Genomic DNA, 22,393 nt, shown 5'->3' on the forward strand with positions numbered 1-22,393 from the left:
CTAACATTTTGCCTAAAAACTACTGTAATAATAATAATGTTAAAGTTGAATTATGTTTGGGTCCTAAGTATTGTTATTATTTATTAGTTCGTTCTCATAATTTGATAAATTTCATTTTTCTATTAATCTATTATGAAAATACTAAAATATCCTCCTTTAAAATATTAAGCATTTTCTATATTTTATTGTCTCTGTCCCTGTCCCTCTTAGCAGACGTTCCAGCTGATTGATCACTAGGCTCACATTAGATGGTAGGTTTTGGCCTACTCCCTTCACCATTGATCTAGAACATTGTTGTCCTCCTGCGTTTGGCAGTGGAACTTATCAATGGATGCTATACTGCTTCACTGGAGAAGGAAAACTCAAAATCTTGAATAGATTATCCAACTTTTTTTGGAGAGGACAAACTTATTAATGGTTGGTTGGCACGGTGCTGCATTTGGCTTATGGAGCTCGTGATGGTTCGGCTTCGACAACGACGCTTATAGTGCTTTGGATATGCTTCTTCGGGTTTGAAGCTTTGCCTAGCTTAAGGTTTCAATTGGGTTTAGGCTTTGGGCCTGATTAGGGTTTAAGACTATATAATAAGGCTCGTGTTGAGTTAATATCACTAACACTTTCTCTCTAAACTTAATGCAAATGATAGATTTTTTTTTTAAAATATTATATATAATACACATCTAATCAATAAGATGAATAAATCATAATTTGAAAAAGGCTTAATCGTGATTTTACTTAACGTGACATATACTCTATCAACTCAATTTATATCTTTAAATTAAATAATTATTTATATATTTAATTTTTAAAATTTATTTTAAATTTATCTAATATTGTAAAAAATGTCACTCAAATGAGCCTGGTGTAGTGGTGAAACGTACACTATACCAAATGAATTAGTCAATTATTTGATCTGTGAAGTCGACAGCTTGGACAGGATCTCACATTACATGTGTTCACAGGAGACCGAAGATAAAAATTATAAATTTAAAATCTAATATTTTTTTTTTTATAAAATACTTATGTCTATTTTAAATTAAAAATTAAAATTTTTTTATTAATTAAATAAAATATTTTTATTTCTTGAAATTTTAAAATTTAATATTTAAAATCTAAATTTAAAACCCAAATTAATGACTCCCAACACAATGTTAGACAGTTTGTCAAAAGTTTGGACTTTATTTTGGTTGTCATTATCTCTCTGGCGGCCTGCCCAAATTAATGACTTCCCCTCCAACTTTCATTCCAAAACTCGGTGCCGCTTCTTGTTTCTTTTATGCGACTTTAGTATTCACTTTGTTTTTTTTTTTTTAATAAATGTTATATATATATATATATTATAATATTATTAGCGGACCGCGTTGTTTGTACTCTATTAATAGGATTTTTTTGTCCAGATTTCTGGAATGGTTCTAACCCATCTCAGCATGGCGATATAGTTTAAAGCGCATCATAGACACACAGATTCACCGGGACTCAACCCAATATTAGGATAATAAGTAATCTGAATTTTTAATCTCTTAATTTATGATTCTTTTTAATAATTATATTTTATATCTCAAATATTCAATATCAATAAACTGTTATGTCGTTCGAGTTAAGAGTGACTAAAAAGTCATAATATTTTTTTATTTTTATTATGAATATTACAATAAAAATTATATATAATAAGCACTCTCTTTTTTTAAAAAAAATTAATAAAAAAAATTGACTATTTAAAAGAAGATTTATAATTATGTTTACACTTTCATCCTTAATAATTTAAAATTAAAAATTTTAAATTATTGAATTATAAATTCTAATTTCTCAAAATTGTATACCTTTTTATTAATTAATAATATAGAAACTAAAATCGTAATTTTAGAACAATGTAATTAAAATAAATATCAAAGGGTATTTTATTAAATCCAAGAAGATTCTCTTTCTTAAATCCTTCAATTTCCATTATTCTTTTTCTTGTCGATATGCTTACTTACTAGCCAACAGCATTGAAATTTCATACCATCGAGTAGTCAATGATGCAATACTTTATCTTTGGTGTTCTCATGAACAACAATTAAATTTTAATTTTAAATTAATTAAAATTAATTATATAAATCATTTAATTTTATATTAATATTTAATAATTATAATATTTTTAAGAATTACAAATTTAATTTTTTTAAATAAAAGAATTATTTTGTTGAAAGAATAAAATTTAAAGGATATAATTATTTAAAGTAAAAGTAGAGGAATTAATTTGTGATTTTTGAAAAACATGGAGCTAATTTATAATTTACTCTACAATTTTTTTTTATTATTATTTTCTTAATTTGACTAATAGAAAATTTATTGACTTTTAATGATATGAATATATTATTAATAAAACTAAAATTGAGAAATTAAATGATTTAAAATTAAAAATAAAATAATTTAATTATATATATTTTTTTCAAATACTAAGTCAAATTGATACAACTATTTTAATTAGAATTAAAATATTTGGAAAGCCAATTCTGTGGGATGTAGTCTTCAGAGATTTTCCAAAACAATCACATGCACATGGAGCATGTGCCTGCCATATTTTACTTTAAAAAAAAAAATAGTGGTTGATATTTTTTAAAATAATTTTATATTTGAAAAAATATAAATATAATTTATATAAATTAAAATAAATTTAATTTATTAAAAAATTTATAAAATAATATTTCTAAATATATCACATTGAATATTATTAGTATAATATATAATAATGGTTTGCCATAATCTTTTTGCTTTTTTTATTTTCGTTATGATTTTTACCATTTTATTTGTGATTTTCACTGAACCAACTCGTGATCTGTGACCGAGTTGATTAGATTGAGTTGATCGAATTTCACGGATTTTAAGAATAATTTGAATTATTTATTTAGCTCGATTTTTGAATTAATTTGGTTGGATCCGTGTGAATTTTAAAGGTATGATAAGATGATAGGAAGGAGAGAGGGAGACAAAACAAAAAGAGAGGTATTTTGGTAATTTCATACCTTATTAACAGCCATTATTCCTTAATTTGGATAGGATATTATTGTTAATAAAATTAAAATTAGGGGTTTAAATTATTATATTTTCAAACTGCGTAGAGAAATCTATAATTTTTGGTTATCATGTCATTTACCCTAAATATAACTGACAAGGAGAGGAATTAATTTTATTGGTCAAAACTACCCTTGGTCAAACACTCTCTTTTCTCGAGCACATCAATGTAAAATTTTCAAAAATCAAGGGCATTTTCGTACCTCTGCCTCAAGATTTTGGCAAATAAATGCACGCAGTTCTGCCTTTCACTCTCAGTCTCGGTTTTGGGCTTTGACAAGCCACTGACAAAAACAAAGAGAGCCACAACCTCTGCAAGACGTAAGCTCCTTTTGGACTCTTGATTTTTATCCATTTTTGTACAGAATCTGCACTTTTTGATCTCTCTCTCTCTCTCTCTCTCTCTCTCTCTCTCTCTCATGTTGTAGGCTTGTAGCTTAGTCCTTTTTTTTTTTGGGTGATTGCTATTGCTTTTGATTTGGTTCATTGGGTTTTTTCTTTTGTGTATGGACCATTAAATTTGAGGTTTTGGTTTATGAATTTTTGTGGGTTGTGAATATTTGGTGCTGTTGTGATCAGTTTTGGGGAGAAAACGATGGCTTCAGATTCCAAAATTCACAAATTCGATGAGGTTGCAAAGCACAACAAAGCTAAGGATTGTTGGCTTATCATCTCTGGCAAGGTATGGTCTTTTGTATTTTATTAGAGTTATGATTTTTGGGTTTATTTTTCGTTGTTGATCATAAGATTTGAAGATCATAAATCAACTATTGTGATTGAATTTCTTGCACTATTTTTGTTCATCTGCATAATGGAGAATGAAATTATGGTATGTTTGGATGATTGGTTGGTCTTCGTTTTGACTGTTTTTGTGATTCCAATGTCGAGAGCTTAGCTTACCAAGGAAAACCCAAAAACTGATGATTGGAGTACATATTAAGACCTTTTAAGATTATCTATAGGAGAAAATAAGAAATTTGACAGTAGCATCTAACGCATGCTTGTGCCCTTCGTGCTTGGTTCTTGTTTGATTGAGGCTCCAATTATTTTGTTATGGATGTTCTGAACTGGGAATGTCATCTTATCAAGTATCATACATACACTCATACAAAGAAGTTTGGTAGGTGAATTTATGTATGTATGTACAACTACAATATATGGACAAATCAGATCATAAAATAAAGGAATGCTGGTACATCAGTTACAGTCAGTTGCTATTTAGTATGCATGAGTAATAAATCTTTACCTTCAGTTTCAAATGAAGTTCTTTATTTTGGATGGCAATATCTGAGATTGTAATATCCCCCTTGAAGTTCAATTTGCATAAATGATGGAAAAGGGTATTTAAAGTACAAAAACTGGAAGTTTCTTGCACTTGCAAAAGAATGATGACGATGATGATGGTAAATCGGTTTTTTAAATTAAGAAGCTGGACAATCCATTTGTTATTTGAAATTTTATCTATATGCCTTATAATTTTAATTTCATATTATAGAGAATAATTTCATGCCGCATGCAGTACAAGATTTGTTCCTACCACACGCATGCACCCATTACTCTTCAAGATCAAAACATAGACCATATCTGTTCTGAGTACTTTATTTTATGGATATGAGAATAATGGCACCATATTTGCGGCATGAGATGGTTTCTTCGTGACTTTGAAAGTTTTTTTGCTTCAAATTCAGGTCTATGATGTCACCCCATTCATGGATGACCATCCTGGAGGAGATGAAGTTTTGCTGTCCTCAACAGGTAATGCTACATTAAGAGTCGTATAATTTTCAATTTAGCATAACAAGACCTAAATTCCAGTAGCTTATTTGAGAATGCACATGATTTTTTTTCAGGGAAAGATGCAACAAATGATTTTGAAGATGTGGGTCACAGTGATTCAGCTAGAGAGATGATGGAAAAGTACTACATTGGTGAGATTGATGCATCAACTATTCTGGCAAAACGTAACCACATTCCTCCAAAACAAGCTGCCTACAATCGTGATAAGAGCTCAGACTTTTTTATCAAGATCTTGCAGTTTCTCGTGCCTCTCTTGATCTTAGGCTTAGCCTATGCAGTCCGACACTTCACCAAGAAAGACTAGGCTAAGTACACTACAAATGGTTCCCCATGTTAAGGGTAACTGTGGACTGCATGACTTAAATTACGAAAGGTTTTTTATTCCCCCCATTAGTTTTCCCTGCAATGTCTGCCTAAAATTAAAGAATGGTTTATAGTTGGTCCCCTTCGGGCCTGTCTGGAAGTCTATTTGGACATCTGTTTCATTCGTGATAGGACAATGTTTGCCTTTTCTGGATTATAAGCAGGTTATATTTTCTTTTCTTGATTCTCTTGCTATCTGATCTACTATGATCAACTGGTCTGTCGCTCGCAAATTTACTTGAAGAATTTCTCAGTTTTCATCATTCTAAACATTTGAACGTATGATCGTACAGCTGCTTTACTTTTTTTTTTTAAAAGTCAATTCTACGTACCATTTTGCTCAATCTTGGAGGTAGACTGGAAGAAAATATTCAGAATAAATGTCTACGCATGAAATGTGCCATTTCCTGGTCAAATTGTCTTAAAATTTTGGTATAATTTAAAAAAGAAAAAACAAGAGATGATATAATTATGACATCATAAATTACATGATATCTATTTAATGAAAAATTAATTTTTATCCTCTAAATAAGAAACAGAACTGTACAAAATACATATTTTAAATTAATTAACATTTTTATTTTTATTTTTTTTTCTTGGGTTGCACAAAAAAAAATGTTTGTAACTGAGCAAACAATCGAGTGGACTCGGGTGATGTTAAATGTGTAAATTAAAAAAAAACCCTAGATTGGTAAATCATGATGTGATTTAAGAAAATAAAGAATTGCTATACTATGATTAAGCATTAAAACCATTGAAGGCAATTCTTTAGTATTAAATTTTTCAAGGCAATTATAGAATTGCTTCAAATAAATATCTCCCACCATCAGAATCCAGAATTAAAAACTTCTAGTTGAAGAAAAATAATTTGAGAATCATGTTATTGAAATTGAACCTCGTCCACCTTGGTACATAGGTCCATTATACAACAGGCCTTACCTGTTTGATATGCTATGGCAGTGAATTCAGAAGCTGCTGGCATTTCAGTACGTGCTAGAATCAAATGCAGATATCTAAATAAATCCCCTCAAGTCATTTGACCAGTAGCAGCCTAACAGAGAATTCAATTCACAGTAGACGATTGCTTGTTTAAAGCAAAGCACCAGACTAAACTAGCCCACGGAACAAGAGTTTAAGTACATAAATTAGTTAGCAAACTCGAAAAGCAGCCATCAGAAAGCGGTCTCTATTTTGTCGTGCAGGGTCATCACCAATTCATGTGCATCATCCAAGAGTTTCCATATATCTAGTTGCCCAGCCATGCTGTTGCACTCCCTTAAGATCTCCTCCATGCTGTTGTAACTCTGTATAATCAATTTCCTCCTCTGCAATACAGAAGCAGCAATAGCATAAAGCAACAAATCCTCTGTTGGTGGCACTCGCTGGCTTATCATGCTCCATGCTGACGTGCTAATGCCAGCCCTTAAGGCTGCCTGATCTGCCCACATCACCTCCCAGAGACACATTGTCTGTTCAAAAGTCAACTCCCTCCTGAACATCACCACCACCATCCTATAAACGAAAAAACAATCCTCAGCCTGTAGCTTCTCCAAGTGCTTGAAAAGGTGCAAGTCTTTAAATTTTATAATCTTGGAAACAATATTCAATTGCCTTCGAATTCCCACTTCGTCAAGCCTAAAATTATGGCGAGCCTTCTTCATGAATCCCACAAAACACCAGAATGCTTCAGCATCCGCTGTAATAACAGTAATAATCGGAGAAAGGAGATCACTCATGCCCTGACAGTAGCCAATTTCAGAGTCATAGATTGCATAGGCTTCGAGAATTTTAACTAATCGGGCAGCATGGAAAATCCTGCTGGGTTCCAGATGATCGTAGTCCTTTAATCCAACAGCCTTTGCAGCACGGAGTGCTCTATCCTCTGTCACTAAAGCCTGAGATCGGGAGAAAGGTATCCATTCTGCATTTGCACGCACTGCATCAACACGAATGATCCGCTGCCATGTGGCAAAATTCTCAGTGGCAGGTTCGTTTGATTGGGGCTCAGTCCCTTTCTCCTTGGAAGGCTGATTTTCTTCTTGGCCTTCTGAAGAAGGGGAACCCTGTATGACAGCTTGAGGGTCTACAGAGGAGTCTGAATCAGGTGATTCAGAGCCTCTATCATCCCCATTACTGAATGTTTCACCACTCTCCTTCAACTTCAAGCTCTCATCGCTGCATTTGAGAAGCTGCAGGCACTGTCTACGGAGCTCCTCATATTTCTTCCTGTAGCACACATTGTCAAGAAGGAAGCCAAGAATAAAAGCCAAAGAAAAAGGATACAGCATCTAGGACTGAAAAACTACCAGTCAACTTATCTTAGATTCACAGCATCTTAAAGGAAGAAGCGGATTGTTAAATGTACCTGTTCCGGTTTCTAATATCGTCTCTTTCTTTTTTTGAACTGTTCAAGTCATAGCTGTTTACAGAAAGTGAAGAAATCAGTCATTATATTGACATTCCCTAAGAAAAATGCAACAGTATAGGCAAAAAATAAAAAGCATCTCCAACGCAATTTTTCCGGATATGGCAATTCTTAATGTACAAAAATAAAAGTTTGGCTACAGAAAGTAGAATCTCACTATCAAAAATAACATTGTGCAGAACTGAAATAGATAAGGAGAAATTAACCGATAAGATGCTGCTTCCAAATGCCAGAACATATGCATAATTGAACCCTAATTCATAGTATCTGGATGTGGAGAGGAAATTGATTAAAACCCTCCCCAATGTAGTATCAAGGAGAACACCTCCTCCCACCACCAAAAGAAGGAAAAAAATGGCAATATTTGATATAACATGTTCAAGGGTTGATCACTGGAATACGAGACAACGGCAGCAATGAAAACAATTATAACAATATTTATAGGAATGAAACAGAGTTAAGCATGCTTACACTCCAAGGAGGAATGGCCAAACCTCTGCTCTAATACTTGGATCTACACCCTATATGAGATATATAAATGATAAATGTTCCCACTATAACAGCATAGCAAAACATAAACGTAAAACAACAATGATTACTCACTCCACTCCTGACTCTTTTTAAAAACTCAGTTCCACCATCACGGAATATCCCATCTGCTGTAAACAATCTTCTCCATTGTTGAAGAGTTAGGGGTTTTGGCCTTCTTACAGACCATGGTGACTTAAGACGGCGTCTGAAATGAAAGAACAATCATAATCAGCAATCCTAAGAACCAAGGAGCCAGTACTTATAAGACACATCATTAATAAACAAGGATAAGCAGATTTGCAAAGAATTAAACACAAAAATAACAAGAACAAAAGATAATTTATGGAAACGCACAAACAAGCAGCTCATTTTGAACACAATCCATCAAGTACCCTTGACCATAAGAAAAGGATTTGTATGGTTAATCATGTCCAATGCAAGCAAATTGGACTTTCATGTTATTTGCAGGTGTAACAACGAGAGTGTGAACTGCCACAAGAAATGCTTACACCACGAGTCCCAAAATATTCCGAAACTATTAGCTGAAATTCAAAGCAAGAAGAAAGAAAGGATATTCAACTCATTAAAGCCACTCCATTGTAACTACAAAAGAGGGATAAATCAAAAGAATAAACCAAGAAAATCCCTTCTTATTCACAACATATAACATTGAACCCATTAGTAAAGGGTGGAGAAGAAGAGAGCAAGAGGAAAATTGAACTGAAATAGATGCTGAAAAAGCGAAATATCCGATCTAGGGAAGAAAAAATAATCGAAGAACAACAGAGGACTCACCGATGAGAAGAATAATTACTAACAGTTAAAGGAACTGAACGCAAATAAATCCACGAAGACGATGGTGAAGATAACGAAGTGTGAATTCGTCTTAGAGCTTTCATTTACTTCAATTTTCTCTAATTTTCACCCTTCCTCACTACTTTGAAAACAAGAATCGGGTTTTCTTTATACTTGTTAGAAATTGCAAATTTTCTTCACAAAATCAAAGAAACTGAATTCTTCTTTTCTCATTTATTACCTAAAAGCCTTGTAGAATATGGCGAACACCGCAAATCCGGCCAAGGCAGTCACGGCTACAGCCGTTCTATTCTGAGGAGCTGCGACCACCGCCCACAAGAATTCTCCAGCAGCGCCTCCGCCGGAGCTAGGGATTCCATTGGGACTGTTATTGCCGGAGTTGAACATTGAGTAGATCGGAGAAATTGGTGGAATTGAATGCGGTTCTTCTTCTTGTTGTTGTTCTTATATAGAAGAAATTGACGTGAACGTATTCAGGTTTAGATTCTGAAGGGTTCGTTTCTTTCAACTTATAGTTTCCCACTCCTCAAGGAAGGAAGGGAAGAAAGATGAAAGCAGTGTAAACGAATCTGCCGGACGACGACGTCGGAGAGTACAAATTATTCGCCGCCGGTCATTAGCTGCAGAGGTCATTAGCTAAAGTGTTGATTAATTAACAAATTTTAGGAATTGAAAATGGTAAATTTGAAATAATATTTGATCGAAATTTTGTTTTAAAGCAAATCTCAGAAAATTTACATAATTAACCTAACATCAATTATTCATATCTTAAAAAATTAAAAATTATTTTTATTATTTGAAATTAATATTTTTTTTTGAAAGAGTAATTTTAATTTTTTATTTTTTTTATTTTTTATAATATGTTTTAAAAGAATCAAAATTTTATTTATAAGAAAATAATTTATATTTTTATTAATTAAAATAATTCAATTTTAATATATTTATTGTATTATAGATTTTAATTTTAATAATAATATAATATATTTAATAAATATTTTTATATCTTTAAAATAATTTTATTTTTAATTAGTCAACTCATTCTAACAGTAAAGTCTTAAATAGTGACAGGTTTGATTCGGTTTAAAAAAATAAAAATTTGAGTAAATTAAAATTTTGATAGATTATATTAAATTATGAAAAATTAAATTAATTTAATTAGTTAGATTTATTAATTTAAATTTTATTTCGCACTTATTTTAATTTTCATTTTAAATTTAATTTTATTATATTCTTTATTTTTTATTATAATTTAAGACTTAATAATTAATTAATTAAAAAATTATGTGATTTGATTTAATAAATTTTATTTTTTAAAAATAAATTAAATTAAATGGACTGATTTTTTTTTTCAAAATTTAAAACTAAACTAAATAAAATTATTGAAAAAATTAAATTAAATTTATAAATTAAATCAACTCCACAAATTTTTTAAATTTAAATTAAAATTTACTCACTTGCAAAGAGCAGCGAAAATATGACAATGTACCAGTTTGATGGCTTAATTACATCCTAATTTCTCAAATTATTTCAATAACTTCTTTTTAATTTTTATTTTATTTTGAAATAAATAATTATTTAATCATTAAAATTTGACATTATTAATTAATTAGTAAGTACTCCTATTTTTAAAAATAATAATTAATATTTATTCTGTTAACCATTTAGTCTTTCTATTTAATTAAATACTAAGACACTATTTATTTTAAAAAAATAATTTATATATGATAAATATTATTTAAAAAATAATTTTTATTATCTGGTTAAAATGTTAATATATATATATATATTAATAATATTATCAAAGCTTAAAAAATAAAAAATAAAATTTTTCTTTCAAAAGAAAAAGCATTTTTCTTAAAAAAAACATAGATGTTTGTCTTAACTTATAAGTTGATCAAATCAACTTATTAGCTCTCAATATAGGTTTGAGCTATTTATTTATAATAATTTTTAAACTTATAAGCTAAAAAAATAAGCTGAATAACATAATTTTTCATTTTAGCGCTTATAAACTAATTTAATTAAGTATTTTACTATATTATTTTTATTTAATTTTTAAAATTTCATAATAAATCTCATTTACAGCCTGTTTGACATTGATTTTTAAATACTGAAATTACTTTTCTGAATAAAAGCACAATTTAAGAGTTGAAAAAATTATTTTATTATTTTAATATTTTTATGACTAAAAATTATCAAATTTAATTTTTAATTCTTTTTTAATCCTTTCTAACTAGCATATTTAAAAAGATAATTTTGTTAATAACAATACCAAACAGTCCTTCAATATTGTTTTTAATCATTTTAATTATAAATATACTTATAACTTATTTTTACCATTGCTTCTCAGTTACTTATAATCATTTTAACTAAACATGCAACTAATTAACTTCACATCCTCCAGGAAGAAACATCTGACCATTTCATATCTGATTATTTCACTTAGTCCAAGAAGAAACAAGCAGGTTGTAACATCCCAAATTTTAAAATTTTTTATTTTGTGAGTAATATTAATATTTTATTTTATTTAAAATTTAGGAAATTATTTGAAAATTTTCGGTTTTGAGAAATCGGGTTTGATTTCCTGAAAATATAAAACTTTGATGATTTTTAAAAATTAATTTAAAGACCACGTGGCAAAACTAAAAATATATTTGGACCCTACGAATTTTTCTGAATTTTCTAGAACTTTTTCGAAATTTTTGGGCCTCGTTTTCGGTCCAAGACAGAGTAAAAATTTAAAATTTTGTATTCTGAATCGAACAGGACCTGATCGGACCGGTTGAATCGGACCGGCCTCCTCCTTCTTTTCTTCTCTTCCCTGCATGTCCCAACCCTTCTTCCTCTCTCTCCTATTTTCTCTCTCCTCCCTTCTCCCCACGCTGGCCAGCCACCGCCCCAGCCCCCCTAGCTCGCCGGCGCGCCGCCTCGCCCTTCCCTCTTCGCCGGCCGCCGCCTAGAACGCTGGGAAAGCGCGCGCGAAGACACCCGACACGCAGCGCACCGCTTCAGCTTCCTGGCCAGAATCCAGCCGATCCGACCACCGATTGGGCTAATTCTTGTATCAAACACCATCTACATCTCGAGAACTTTCCATAACACCAAGAACACCAAAATCCATCGAGCAATTTGTCCAATTTTGTCCGGGAAGTTTTAGCCAATTTCGACTTTTGGGCTAGATTTCTCGCAAATCGTGAACCCCACGAGAAAACTGAGAGTACCAGAGCGCTCCACTCGTCGAGAGCTTCGCGACAATATAAATTTTAAAATTTTTCGACATCGTTTTTCGATGGGTCCCACAAAATTTGTAGTATTTTTTCGAGTATTAAATGAACTTACAAAATTTCATAAAAATTATATACTAACCCCCGTGTTGTGGGCTTCGTGTATGTACATTTAATTCACGAAAATTTGACGGTTGTCCGGGTCTGTGAATTTGCGGCCAAACAGACCGGCTACGGAAAAAGTCTTGAAATTGGATCGAGATTTTGGCTACCCCACCATTGTCAGACGTTTTGAGGGCGTTTTCAAGATTGGAATCAGCATAGGTAAACCCGAACCTCACTTTTTCTTAATTTTCTAGTGCTTGAATGTGATTAAAAATTCATAAAATATTTGTGGTAGCTCAGAAAATTATAATTCTTTTTGCAATAGCTTAGTAATATTGCTAAGGACCACGAGGCAAAGTTTTAGAATTTTTTGAGCTTATTTGGGTAGTTTTTGCAAAAAGGGTCAATTATAAGGATTAAACTGTAATTTTACATATTGTGATTGATGACTGTTTGGATGGGCCTAGGAGGGGCTGTGTGATGTGATTGAGTTGTGGGTGTATGGTTTGTGAATATAGAAGTGTGTTTTAAGCCCTTTTGCAGGTTGGGTAGGTCCTAGGTATAGGGGAGACTCTGCCGGATTTCTGGCACGACTTAGGACATCTTTGGTCTTTTTCTTAGTTGTATTGAGTCAAATTTATTAAATGATTATAATAAAATTGTCAGGTAAGCTGGGACAACCTTCCTCTTCCGCCTAGCTGTCACAGTGACTGCGGTTAAGTCTGTGAGTAAAATATTAATTTTAATTGTAATTTCGATATTATTATATGTTCAAGCATGCCCATGTATCACTTATAAATATGTATCTATGTAGTTAAACTCTAGGCATAAAATTGTTAAAGTGCCATAGATGTTGTTGTGGTAATTTAGAGCAGTGTACGTGAGTTGGCGTGCGTGTGGTATGGTGTTGGCTATGGACAGGACGGGTAGACACGACTTGAGATCTTCACTGGGACCCGGTCCTTCGGGGTAGACACGGCTTGAGTTCTTCGCTGGGACCCCGATTTGGTTTATTAAGTGAAAGTCCAGCTTGAGTTCTTCACTGGCACAGGTTGGATTAAGAGGGTTGTATAGGGGATCAACTCCCATATATGTATTGTTTGACAATATCGGGTGTGTGAGTGCTCCAAATTGCCTTTTTGATGTGATTTGTATGAAAATTATGATGATGTTGCATTTCAGTTCACTGGGTGCATTGGCTTTAGATAGCTATAGAGATTATGGTTAAAATTGATATTTTACTCTCTGAGTCGAACGCTCACTCCTGTTCATTATTTTTCCAGGCTATAGGAGGATTATTATTGCGGTTAACCTGCTTTTCTTCTTCGCAGGTCGTTTATTTATGTTTGTATAATTCTGTTAACTCCTAGAATTTCTGCATGTGCTAGAAATATTTATTTGATTTGGGTCTGTAATATAATTTGCCATGTTGGACCTGTAAACTTATTATATGTATGTATGTTGGATTGGATGAGGGAGCTGAGCTCCTATTTGACTTTATGTTATTATGAGCATGTGGAGGGTGAGCTGAGCTCCCCAATTGATTATATATTGTGTTTACAGGTCGGGTGAGTCAAAAACTCCCCGTTGAAATATCCATTTTATGGCTGGACTCTGTCCGGTTGAATTCTTGAAATTGGGCCCAAATGGGCCTTAGAGTTGGGTCGAGGAATAGTTAGGCTTACTACGGGCCTCGGGGGCTTTAGGCTGGCCCAGGTCCTAGTGTCGGTCCAGCCCATAGGTTGGGTCATGACAAATGTGCTTCATTTCACTTCTATTCAAGTTAATTTCCCCCTTTTCTTTATTCATTGGATTTCGCTTCACCGGCGTTGAACTGTCAACGTTATTCTATTAATCTAGTTACTATGAGGAAATGACCTTGTAATTTTTTTTTTCCCTTTATGGAATTATCAGCTGCTATTCTTCTCGTGGTTCAAAAGACTTTGCTTCTATGTAATGCTGCTACCATGGAGGTAATTTCATGAACTTGCGTTGATTGTGGTGATTATGATAGTCATATAAATGGCAAGTTTTGAACATTTTTCAGTATTATGATGAATTTAATATTTTTTTAGAAAACAAATTTAGGGTTGGACTATGAAAGGCTAACAATTAATGAATGAAGCAAAAGTTAGAAGAACCTGCCATTATTGTGTTTCATTCATTGCCACCACTGCTGTTGCCATATATGGTAGGTTGTTTGTCATTCCTGCCTGGTAGTATGGTTTGCGTTGATGTAGTAATGCTAGCCCATATAAATTGGGTGTCAAAGAAGCTGAACTTTGTTTTGGTTTTATATGAAATTTCATATAAACTTATTTGGTGATAGGTTTCATCGCCAAGAAATTTAAGTTTTGAACAAAAAAATTTTAATCCATGAGGATAGATGAATATGAATTTTTCATAATTTGTTATTTGTTTACTTATTTAACGTGCAGACTATTATGGAGAAATAGTTATACACACCTTGCTACCCTAGTAAAGATTATATTTTGTTTGAAAATTTGCATGTGCAGGGCTTATGTAGAGTGTCACTCCACAAAAGTAGTCTCTCGAAGAAGTCCAATTTTTTTCGTGAGGTTGCCTATTGAGGGAGGTTCAGTAGGTGTAATTCCTTGCGGGGTGAAGGGAATGTGCATTATTGGGAGGTAATGTGTCTGGGAGTCAATTTTTGAGGCAAACGGGCCAACTGGGTGAGCTGGAGAGTTACTGAGAGGTGTAGGCCAAAATGAGACTAAGTCTGCCTACTGCACGCTAAAATGACGTTCAGATGGGCTGGAGGCAGGTTAGGCTGATGGACGGCCCAAAATGAGGTTCACGGGCCAAGTCTAGTGCACAATGGGCTTGTTGGGTGTGCGGTCCACGTGGGAGCAGCAGGCAGGCGAGAAGGGGCGAAACAAGGTTCATCGCGCGGGAGCAGGAGAGCGGAAGAGGCCTTCGCAAGCGAGGTTCAAATTGGTAGGTAGAAGCGCTGAGCGAGCGAGGGAAGCCAAGGCGCGTGAGGTTCAAACGGGCCCTGGAGGAGGCGCGTGGAATGCCAAGTGAGGGTGATGTTCAAACTGAGCCCAGGAGCTATGAGGAGTGCGCGAGTTGGGAGCTAGCCGCCCAAATGAGGTTCTTTCTGTGCAAGAGCCCACTAGAAATGAGGTTCACCCTCCATAATTGCCATTTCCACCCAGTTTTGAATTTTGGCCGCCAAACCCACTCTAAGTCTATAAGAAGGCCATAAATAGGGGTGTTTGGCCTTCATTTGGGCAAGTGAGACTTAGTTGATCACTCCAAAGGTTCTTTATACACTTAAGCCCTCTTTATTGCCCTCTTGCAAGCCTTAGGCTTGTAAAGCTATTTTTCTTGAGTTATAAAGATACTTTCCCTTTGCCAAACTCTTTCCAAGCGTGTTACTTACTTTCCTACTCACTTTCTCACCATTATTACCTTTTATCACCCTTATTAGTCTATTTATATAGACTTGTTGTGTGGGAAGGTTGATTTAGTCTTGGGGGAAGACTAAGGCCGCGCGGTTTGAAGTAAGTTTGAAGGTGAGCAAGCCTATTACTCTGTGACAAGTGATCAGAGCTTCGGTTGCTCTTGGAGGTGACAATGGTGGATCAAAGTGAGGTCACCCTTGGTGTGGATGTTACTTCTATGGGTGTGAAGCAAGAAGGCGATAAGAGAAAAGGTAGATGCAAGTCAAGGGAGCCTAGCCAAGTAAGTGAAGACTTGGGAGACTTTGAAACACATCTTGCCAAGGTTAAATTGCACCTCATTAATGGGGAGGAGAGGTTTGAAGAGATGGACGAGTCTTGGTGGAGCTCGATGAAGGATGGAGGAGCTTTAAAGGGATATGCAGGGTGCCTTGGACGTTGCAATCGATAAGCTAGCTAGCGAAGGTGAGTCCCTATGCCTTTCTCATATGGATGAGTATGCTTCCTTAAGGGATGAGAATAGGTCCCTAAAGGAACAAGTAGATAAGGTAGAGGAAGAGAATGCCTACCTTAGGAGAGAGTTGGATCGGGTCATGGGGAAGTTGAAAGAAGTAGAGCAGCAAGTGTCTCTTGTTGCTATGGCCATGGCATGAGGAGGAGGTGCCACCACTTCTGGGGCTAGCTTGGTTATCCCTTCGCGTGTGGAGGTTCCAAAGCCAAGTGTGTATAGTGGCGCTAGGAATGCGAAGGAGATTGATAATTTCCTTTGGAGCTTGGAGCAATATTTTAGGGCGATTGGCATTACAAATGATGCCAAGAAGGTGGTTCATATGCCCTTGTATTTGGTGGATACTGCCATGGTTTGGTGGAGATGGAGGCAAGGCGATATAGCAAAAGGGCTATGCACTATTGCCTCGTGGGAGGAGTTCAAGAAGGATCTCAAGAGGCAATTTTACTTGGAGTATGTGGCACATGAAACAAGGGCCAGATTGAGGCATCTATCACACAAGGGGAGTATTTGGGAGTATGTGAATGAGTTTATGGAGACTCTACTGGAGATCCTAGACTACCCAGATGTGAAAAGCTCTCTTTGCCTTCACTGATGGCCTGCAGAATTGGGCTTGAATGGAGATAGAGAGGTGCGGAGCACGTGATCTAGCTACCGCTATCTCCATAGCTGAATCCCTCATGAAGTTCTAGAGGAGCGAGAGGAGCAGATCCAGTCCACAGAAGGATAGGAGTGAGGGAGATGCCAACTGAGGCAAGGATAGAAGCTCCAGGAAGGAGGGGCACCTTAAGAGTCAAAGGGAAGATCGAGGTATGGAACGCCCTTTTCTTAAATGTTTTCTTTGTGATGGATCCCACCGAGCATGAGAGTGTCCAAAGAAGATCAAGCTCTCGACGTTGGTCGAGGAGAGGGAGGAAGCCCCTTTCTAATCGAAGGAGGCAACCATGGGCTCTTTGCATTTAAGCGCCCTTAAGGTCTAGGAGGAAAGGACCATGGAGGCTAAGAAGGGGCAATCTTTTGTCCAAATTAAGCTTGGTGGACAAGAGTTGCGGGCATTGTTGGACACCAGGGCATCCCACAACTTCTTGATGGTCGAGGAAGCTAAGAGGTTAGGCATCCCTTATGAGAAGGAGATGGGATGGTTGAAGGCAGTCAACTCAAGTCGCAACTCGATTCATGGGGTAGCTCGAGATGTTAAGGTACGCATTGGAGACTGGCATGGTACCTTAGATTTCTTTGTTGTCCCTATGGATAATTATCAGTGCGTACTTGGGGTTGAGCTTGTGGACCGAGTTAAGGCGATCCCAATGATATTCGCCAATAGCATGTGTATCACAAAGGGAGGTGGTACATGTGTGGTGCTGTTGTTGTGAGGGAAATCATTGCCATCCAATACCCTTGCAACCATGCATGTTGAGATGCATGAGCCTTCGTCAGCTGCTCATGAACGGGTAAAGGAGTAGCCTGCTAAGGGAGGAGGTACACCGAAGAGGGATCCAAAGGAGTGTAAGAGGGGAAACACTCCAAAGTTGCAAAAGGGGTGACCACCAAGAAGGAAGGTGGACTGTGCAATAGGGACCAAAGTAGCCAGAAGTCCAAGGGATGTGGCATCGCCGAGGCAGGAGGGTCCGAGGCAACGTAGCTCACGGAGGAGCAGGAGGAGGTGCAAAGCCTAGGGTAGAGCTAATGCACCTAGCCATAGGGACGAGGGAGGTATTGTTAGAGCACAGTTGGAGCAAGCTCAAAGCAACCATGTGGTGCATACAGGGAGACATTGGAGGAGGTCCAAATGACGAGGACGTCGTGCGGATTGAGTGGAGGAGAGTGTCACTCCACAAAAGTAGTCTCCCTAAGAAATCTAATTTTTTCCGTGAGGTTGCCTATTGAGGGAGGTTCAGTAGGTGTAATTCCTTGTGGGGTGAAGGGAAGGTGCATTGTTAGGAGGCAATTTGTGCGGGAATTGATTTTTGAGGCAAATGCGCCAATCGGGCGAGCTGAAGAGTTGTCAGGAGGCACAGGCCAAAATGAGGTTAAGTCTGCCTACTGTACATCAAAATGAGGTTCAGATGGGCTGGAGGCATAATGGGCTGATGGGCAGCCCAAAATGAGGTTCACGGGCCAAGTCTAGCGCACAACGAGCATGCTGGACATGCAGGCTGCATGGGAGTAGCGGGCGAGCAAAGAAGGGGCAAAATTAGGTTCATCACATGGGAGCAAGAGTGCAGGAGAGGCACGCGGGCAAGCGAGGTTCAAATTGGCAGGCGAGAGCACCGAGCGCGTGAGGGAAGCCAAGGCGTGCGAGGTTTAAACGGGCCAAGAAGGAGGCCCACGCAAGATGCCTGGTGCGGGCGAGGTTTAAACTGCACGCAGGAGCTGCGAGGCGCGTGGGGAAGCAACGAGCTGGCGTGGGTTGGGTGCCAGCCCACCCAAACGTAGTTCTTTCTGCGTAGGAGCCCGCTAGAAATGAGGTTCACTCGCCAGAATTGCCATTCCTGCCCAGTTTTGAATTTTGGCCACCAAACCCACTCCAAGTCGGCAAGAATGCTATAAATAGGGGTGTTTGGCCTTCATTTGGACAAGTGGGACTTAGTTGGTCACTCCAAAGGTTCTTTGTACACTTAAGCCCTCTTTATTACTCTCTTGTAAGCTTTAGGCTTGTAAAGCTATTTTTCTTGAGTTATAAAGATACTTTCCCTTTGCCAAACTCTTTCCAAGTGTGTTCCTTATTTTCCTACTCACTTTCTCACCATTATTACCCTTTGTCATCCTTATTAGTCTATTTATATAGATTTGTTGTGTGGGAAGGCTTATTTAGTCTTGGGGAAAGACTAAGGCCGTGCGGTTTGAAGTAAGTTTGAAGGTGAGCAAGCCTCTTACTCCATGAGAAGAGTCAATGGAGCGAAAGAAGCTGCAAATAGAAATAGGAACTAGACAGATGAGAGGTAAGGTGCTCTTTCCATTCCAATTTCAGGAGCTTAGGATTAAGTAAGGACTTTCCCCACTAGGGAGCAGAGTGAAAGAAGGTGAATTTCATTGCGGTCACTTTTTTTTTTCATTTTAATTTAGTATTACATAATATAAATTTTAAATATAATTATAATAAAAATATATTTTTTATTAAAATTATAATATTTAAATATATAAAATAAATTATTTTTAATAAAAAATAATAATATATTATCATATAGATCGAGTTATAAAAATTCGACGCAGGAATAGTGGGACTGGTGGGCTCATGTTTTAATGCAATTGTCCAGCTGCACGAATGCTAAGCAAGAAGATAAAGCAGTACAACTCAGGGCCATAACATTCCATAATAGCTGATTCTCGTTCTTCCAAGCTAATGGTTCCATAAATCCTCCAATGTGCTACGCTACCCGTCGCCACTGCAAGTATTCCTCCAAAATATCAAGGAGTTTTTTATTACATCTATTGATAAATGATTATTTTACAAGATTGACCAGAAAATTATTATATAATATTATTAGAGATGAAAACATATAAAAGACCAATGTAATTTTTTTTAAAAAATTTTCATTAATATAACCATTTCCACCATTTCCACCATGCAGAATTAGCAGGCTTCTCATCATCTCCACCATTATTACTAGATCTTGCTTCATTGGTCTGCTGGTGTGCACACCTAGAAACAAAGCCGATGGGTATTTAGAATCAGCAAAAAGTTGGGATAACAGCTCGGAGAAACTTCTGATTAATCCATGGTTTGACTTTAGCTTATATTGAATTTTTAATTAAAAAAAAGAAATATCACTTGCCAACTTAGGTGACAAATTTAACATTTAGTGAAAATTAATTTAAGGACTTCAATAAAATTGTCCTTAATTTGAAAAAACTAATTAGTCAAGAACATAAGATGATTCATGGAAAGGCACAAGCAAGTAGCTCATTTTGAACAATATCCATCTGTGTCCCCTTGTCCATAAGAAAAGGATTTGTCTGGTTAATCATGTCCAATGCAAGCAAATTAGACTCTTATCTATTTGCAGTTAAAACTTTGAGAGTACCACCCCAACTCCCAAAACATTCCAAAACTATGAGCTGAAATTCAGAGCAAGGAGAAAGAAGGATATTCAACTCATTAAAGCTACTCCATTGTTACTACAAAAGGCGGATAAGTCAAAGGAACAAACCAAGAAAATCCTCCCTTACACTATGTTTGGAGGAAAATTTTGAAGGTAATGGAAGGATTTTTAAAGTAATTAGATTATTTGGGGAAAAAGTTTTTAAAGAAAGTAAGTCAAAACCTTCAAAAAATCTGGTGGGTTTGAGAGATTTTTATACTTTATCTTAAATTATCTTCCCTTACCAGTAAAGTACGAAGAAGAAGAGAGGAAGAAGAAAATTGAACTGGCATAGATGCTGAAAAAGCGAAATATCCGATGTAGGGAAGAAAAAATAATCGAAGAACAACAAAGCACTCACCGATGAGAAGAAGAATTAGTAATAGTTAAAGGAACTGAACGCAAATGAATCTACGAGGACGATGATGAAGATAACGAAGTGTGAATTCGTCTTATAGCTTTCATTTAATTCAATTTTCTCTAATTTTCACACTTCCTCGCTACTTTAAAAAGAATAATCAGGTTTTCGTTATACTTGTTAGAAATTGCAAATTTTCTCTCACAAAATCAAAGAAAATGAATTTTTCTTTTCTCAGTTATTAACTATAAGCCTTGTAGAATATGGCGAACACCACAAATCCGGCCAAGGTAGTCAAGGCTACAATTGTTATCTTCTGAGAAGCTGCGACCACCGCCCAGAAGAATTCTCCAGCAGCGCCTTTGCTTGATACGTGTCTAATGTTGATTGGTGTGGTTGTAAACTGTTGAACAGTTAGGAAGAGAGCAGGGCTGATTGTAGGCTCTATAAAAGAGATTGAACCTTGTGTAATATGTGTGTTGTGATTGAATAATAACTGTTCTCCTTCTTAAATCTCTCTTATTCTTTTATCTTCTGTCTCTTCTTCCTCCTTTTCTATATTTCGTGCTAAAATCTTCTTAGGTTGCATCATTGGTATTAGAGCAAGTTGATTCTCGGCCATAGCGGATTTACATGTTTCTTTTCTTTTCTCTCTTTTCTTCCTTCTTTCCCTGAAATTCCTTCCATTTCTTTCTTCTAATTCTTTTTTCTTCTTTCTGATATTCTTCTGCTATCTAACTTCGTTTCTCCTTTCTTTCTAATTTTCAAGAACAATTTCTCTTTTTCTTTGTTTTCAATTTTACTTTTTTTCTTCAATTGTAAATCTGATTTTAGGGTTCATATTTCTCTTTCTTGCTACTCATTCCCTTCTAATTCTTCCTTCAATTTCTTTAGTTTCTGTAAAGTATGAACAACAAGCCATGGAATTAGAAAAAGATTATTCAAGGTATGCTTGAGATTATAGAAAGATGGGAAAAGAAAATAGAAATTTCTGAGAAGTCAGTTCAAGAAGAAACAAAATTTTAGGGTTTTGAGAATGGGAGAAATAGAGGTGAATTGGGATTACTAATTCAAGAAAGAAGAAGAATTTGAGAAGAATTAGGGAGAAATTGAGAAGAAATTGGGTAGAATCAGAAGAGAAAGGAAAAAAAAAGAAGATTAGAACCTGTAATTCCACCATGGCCGAGATTGAACCTTGTGTAATATGTGTGTTGTGATTGAATAATAACTGCTCTCCTTCTTAAATCTCTCTTATTCTTTTATCTTCTTTCTCTTCTTCCTCCTTTTCTATATTTCTTCTTGCTAAAATCTTATTGGGTTGCATCAATGGTATCAGAGCTGGTTGATTCTCGGCTATGGTGGAATTACAAGTTCTAATCTTCTTTTTTTTCCTTTCTCTTCTATTCTCATTCTCCCTGTTCTTCCTTTGTCTTCTGATTCTACTCAATTTCTTCTCAATTTCTCCCTAATTCTTCTCAAATTCTTCTTCCTTTCTTGAAATCTTAAATCAAATTATTCCTTCTCATGTTGTTTTTTTGTTCCTTCTACTATGTTCTTTAATTTCTCCTCTCTAGTATTTTAAGAAACTTATTTCTTGAAAGGGTTTCAATTTCTTGAAATTCTTCTCTATTCTTGATCCTTCTTCAATATTTTCTTTTTCTCTTTTCTATTTTCTTTCTTCAATTTCTTTGGTTTCTGTAAAGTA

General features: G+C 35.4%; 2 protein-coding genes across 2 annotated transcripts; one reads left to right on the forward strand and one right to left on the reverse strand.

Annotated features, from left to right (window-relative positions):
• Window positions 1–3,230: 3,230 nt before the first annotated feature.
• On the forward strand, window positions 3,231–5,398 carry LOC110657798 (cytochrome b5). The gene is made up of 4 exons (XM_058154070.1): window positions 3,231–3,375; window positions 3,634–3,736; window positions 4,743–4,809; window positions 4,905–5,398. The coding sequence occupies exons 2-4, from the start codon at window positions 3,650–3,652 to the stop codon at window positions 5,153–5,155; spliced, it is 405 nt and encodes a 134-aa protein (XP_058010053.1). The 5' UTR covers window positions 3,231–3,375; window positions 3,634–3,649; the 3' UTR covers window positions 5,156–5,398.
• Window positions 5,399–6,067: 669 nt separating this feature from the next.
• Window positions 6,068–9,687, reverse strand: LOC110657799 (rab GTPase-activating protein 22). Its single transcript, XM_021815168.2, has 5 exons — window positions 9,207–9,687; window positions 8,243–8,375; window positions 8,111–8,160; window positions 7,580–7,633; window positions 6,068–7,440 (listed from the first exon to the last, which is right to left on the reverse strand). Exons 1-5 carry the CDS (start codon window positions 9,371–9,373, stop codon window positions 6,387–6,389), a joined length of 1,458 nt encoding a protein of 485 aa, XP_021670860.1. The 5' UTR covers window positions 9,374–9,687; the 3' UTR covers window positions 6,068–6,386.
• Window positions 9,688–22,393: the final 12,706 nt, after the last annotated feature.

Source organism: Hevea brasiliensis, chromosome 9, assembly GCF_030052815.1.
Source record: "Hevea brasiliensis isolate MT/VB/25A 57/8 chromosome 9, ASM3005281v1, whole genome shotgun sequence".
Taxonomy (NCBI): Eukaryota; Viridiplantae; Streptophyta; class Magnoliopsida; order Malpighiales; family Euphorbiaceae; genus Hevea; species Hevea brasiliensis.

Coding starts and splice junctions, on each gene's coding strand:
- LOC110657799 (XM_021815168.2), bottom strand. CDS start 9,373: ATGTTCAACTCCGGCAATAACAGTCCCAATGGAATCCCTAGCTCCGGC. Junction 8,376..9,206: donor ATATTCTACAAGGCTTTTAG/GTAATAAATGAG, acceptor CTTTCATTTCAG/ACGCCGTCTTAAGTCACCAT. Junction 8,161..8,242: donor TAAAAAGAGTCAGGAGTGGA/GTGAGTAATCAT, acceptor TATCTCATATAG/GGTGTAGATCCAAGTATTAG.
- LOC110657798 (XM_058154070.1), top strand. CDS start 3,650: ATGGCTTCAGATTCCAAAATTCACAAATTCGATGAGGTTGCAAAGCAC. Junction 3,737..4,742: donor GGCTTATCATCTCTGGCAAG/GTATGGTCTTTT, acceptor CTTCAAATTCAG/GTCTATGATGTCACCCCATT. Junction 4,810..4,904: donor AGTTTTGCTGTCCTCAACAG/GTAATGCTACAT, acceptor ATTTTTTTTCAG/GGAAAGATGCAACAAATGAT.